General features: G+C 61.7%; 1 protein-coding gene across 1 annotated transcript; it reads left to right on the plus strand.

The window, feature by feature from the left end:
• Nucleotides 1-6: 6 nt before the first annotated feature.
• LOC139788425 (1-acyl-sn-glycerol-3-phosphate acyltransferase alpha-like) lies at nt 7-2,028 on the plus strand (the record flags this gene model as incomplete). Its single annotated transcript, XM_071728370.1, is given in 7 exon segments — nt 7-88; nt 91-202; nt 726-796; nt 799-896; nt 1,004-1,099; nt 1,263-1,335; nt 1,485-2,028. Coding segments are annotated over 7 exon segments (768 nt in total), but the record flags the coding sequence as incomplete, so codon positions are not given.
• Nucleotides 2,029-2,725: the final 697 nt, after the last annotated feature.

Consider the following 2,725-nt stretch of genomic DNA (forward strand, 5'->3'; position numbering starts at 1 on the left):
TGGAAAACCAGGGAGCATCCCCAGGCTGTGTGGATCTGCTCCCCACACGTGTTCCTCTGCCCCAGGCTCCTGCGTGCTGCCCTCCTGCCCTCAAACACCTCTGTGGCATCAGGATGCAGGTGAGGGGCTCTGAGCACCTGGACATCCAGGGGCCCTACGTGATCGTTTGCAACCACCAAGCATCCCTTGACCTCCTGGGTATGTGGAAGGGTGAGGGGAGCGGGGCCATGGCTGCAGGGGGGCACCTGGGGGGCCCAGTGAGGCCGGCACTGGGTTTGTACTGGGCAGTGTGGTCAGCATGGGGCAGAAGGATGATGGGCATGCTGGGACCACTGGAGGTGATGCTGGGAGGCTGCTGGTTGGTTCTGGGTGTCCCTGAGCAGGGATCAATCCTCTTCTCCTCTTCTCTTCTCTTCTCTTTTCTCTTCTCTTCTCTTCTCTTTTCTCTTCTCTTCTCTTCTCTTCTCTTCTCTTCTCTTCTCTTCTCTTCTCTTCTCTTTCTCTTCTCTTCTCTTCTCTTCTCTTCTCTTCTCTCTCTTCTCTTCTCTTCCTCGCTCCTCCTCTCTCCTCTCCTCTCCTCCTCCTCTCCTCTCCTCTCCTCTCCTCTCCTCTCCTCTCTCTCCTCTCCTCTCCTCTCCTCTCCTCTTCCTCTCCTCTCTCTCCTCTCCTCTCTCTCTCCTCTCCTCTCTTCCTCTTCTCCTTTTTCTCCTCTCCTTTCCATCCAGGAATGGTGAATTCATCCCTGACCGTGTGTGCCCATTGCAAGAAGAGCTGCTGTACCTGGGCACCGTGGGCTGGCCTGCTGGCTCAGTGGCATCATCTTCATCGACAGGAACAGGAGGGACAAAGCCATCCAGGTCATGTCCCAGACTGCCAGGACCATGTGGAGTGAAAACGTGAGGAGGGGGCTGGCAGGGGGTGAGGACCCCAGGGGGGTGCAGGGGGGATTGACACCGGGGGTCCCAGGGGGCTCTGTGCTGATGTCCCTCCCTGTCCCCTGCAGCTCCGGGTGCTGATTTTCCCTGAAGGCACCAGGAATCAGGGCAGATCCATGCTGCCCTTCAAACTTGGGGCTTTCCACCTGGCTGTGCAGGCTCAGGTAAGGGGCCCTCACCCACCCCTCACCCAGGGGCTCTGGGGGTCTGCAGTCCCCAGGGACAGGGCCCCTGCTCTCCCCCAGGAGGGGATGGGGATGGGGATACTGAAATCTGGAGTCCCAGCTGCATGGAGGAGGGACACCCCTGATGCTCCATCTCCCACAGGTTCCCATTGTCCCCGTCGTGTTCTCTCCGTACTGGGATTTCTTCAGCTCCAAAGAAAAGAAATTCACCTCAGGTAAGAGCTGGACAGGGAGCTCCATCCCTGGGGATGATGGGGATGGGGATGGAGGTGGGGATGAAGCTCGGAGGTCTCTGTGGGAGGCAGCTGGTGGGAAGAGCTGGTTCCTGGGGGCTCTAACAGCATCCCTGACCTTCTCTCTCCAGGGACGTGCACCATCCGAGTCCTCCCCAAGGTAGAAACCCAAGGCCTGAGCCCAAAGGACGTCCGCAGGCTGACAGACACCGTGCGCCAGGCCATGGCCGATGCCATCGCTGAGATGTCCCCAAATTCCCCTGGGGAGCAGCAGGACAAGCAGCCCCCACTCCAGAGCTGGGCTGGTGCTGGGCAGGGCCCGGGCAGACTGGAGCCTGAGGGGGACACGGCCAGGACCAGAAATTAGGCAGAGCCCCACGGGGACACGGAGGAGGTGGCAGAGGCAGAGGTCGGGTCACCCTGTCCCCCTGTCCAGGCAGACCTGCCACGGCCTTGGCAAGGTGCAAGGGGGGGAGGCAGAGGGGAGGGGACCCTGAAACCCAGGCGAGGTGTCCCCAGAGCCCCATGGCTGTGACTGTGACCCCACCAGGGGCCGGGTCCAGCGTGGGGGCAGCAGGAGGTCCAGGGGAGGTCCCACCCCGTGGGAAGGGACTCGCTCATCCTGGGTGCTGAGCCAGGAGGTGAGGGTGCAAGATTAAATTCTCTGTACCTGGAGGGGTGTGTGGTGTCTGGATGAGCTGAGGGGGCTGAGGGGACATGGGGAGGGGGGTTCCATCTCAGGGTGTTTGGGTCCCAAGGACACCCTGGGTGCAGCACCCTGGATGGTTTGAGGAGCAGAGGGCAGGGGCAGGGACCCCCCCAAGAGCCCCCCAGCCTGAGGGCATGGACTGGAGCACTGGGACGTGGTGTGGGGTCCCTGCTCCCCTCCAGGAGTGAGGTGTCCCCTCCCCATAGGCAATGAACACATCCCACTCCTGGGCATGGCAGCTCTGGTGTCCCCAGGGTGACACTGGTGACAGCCATGGCCTCCTGCCCTCCTTGGAAGGTCCATCCAGCCCCTGCCCACTGCCAGAACCAGACTGGGGCAACTGGGAGGGGGCTTGGGGTCCATCCTGGGTGGGCAATGAGTCAGTTGAAGGGTGGAAGGACACAGAGCACCTGGAGCATCTGCAACCCCCCCAGCACTGCCTGGGGAGGCAGGGAACACCCCCTGCTCCCAAACCCACACCCTCTGCCCCCCAAATTCACCCTCCCTGCTCCCAAATCCACATCCCTGCTCCCAAATCACACCCCCTGCCCCCAAATCCACACCCCCTGCTCCCAAATCCACATCCCTGCCCCCAAATCCACACCCCCTGCCCCCAAACCCACACCCCCTGCCCCCCAAATCCACATCCCTGCTCCCAATCCA

The sequence above is a fragment of the Heliangelus exortis genome, chromosome 29 (genome assembly GCF_036169615.1).
Source record: "Heliangelus exortis chromosome 29, bHelExo1.hap1, whole genome shotgun sequence".
Taxonomy (NCBI): Eukaryota; Metazoa; Chordata; class Aves; order Apodiformes; family Trochilidae; genus Heliangelus; species Heliangelus exortis.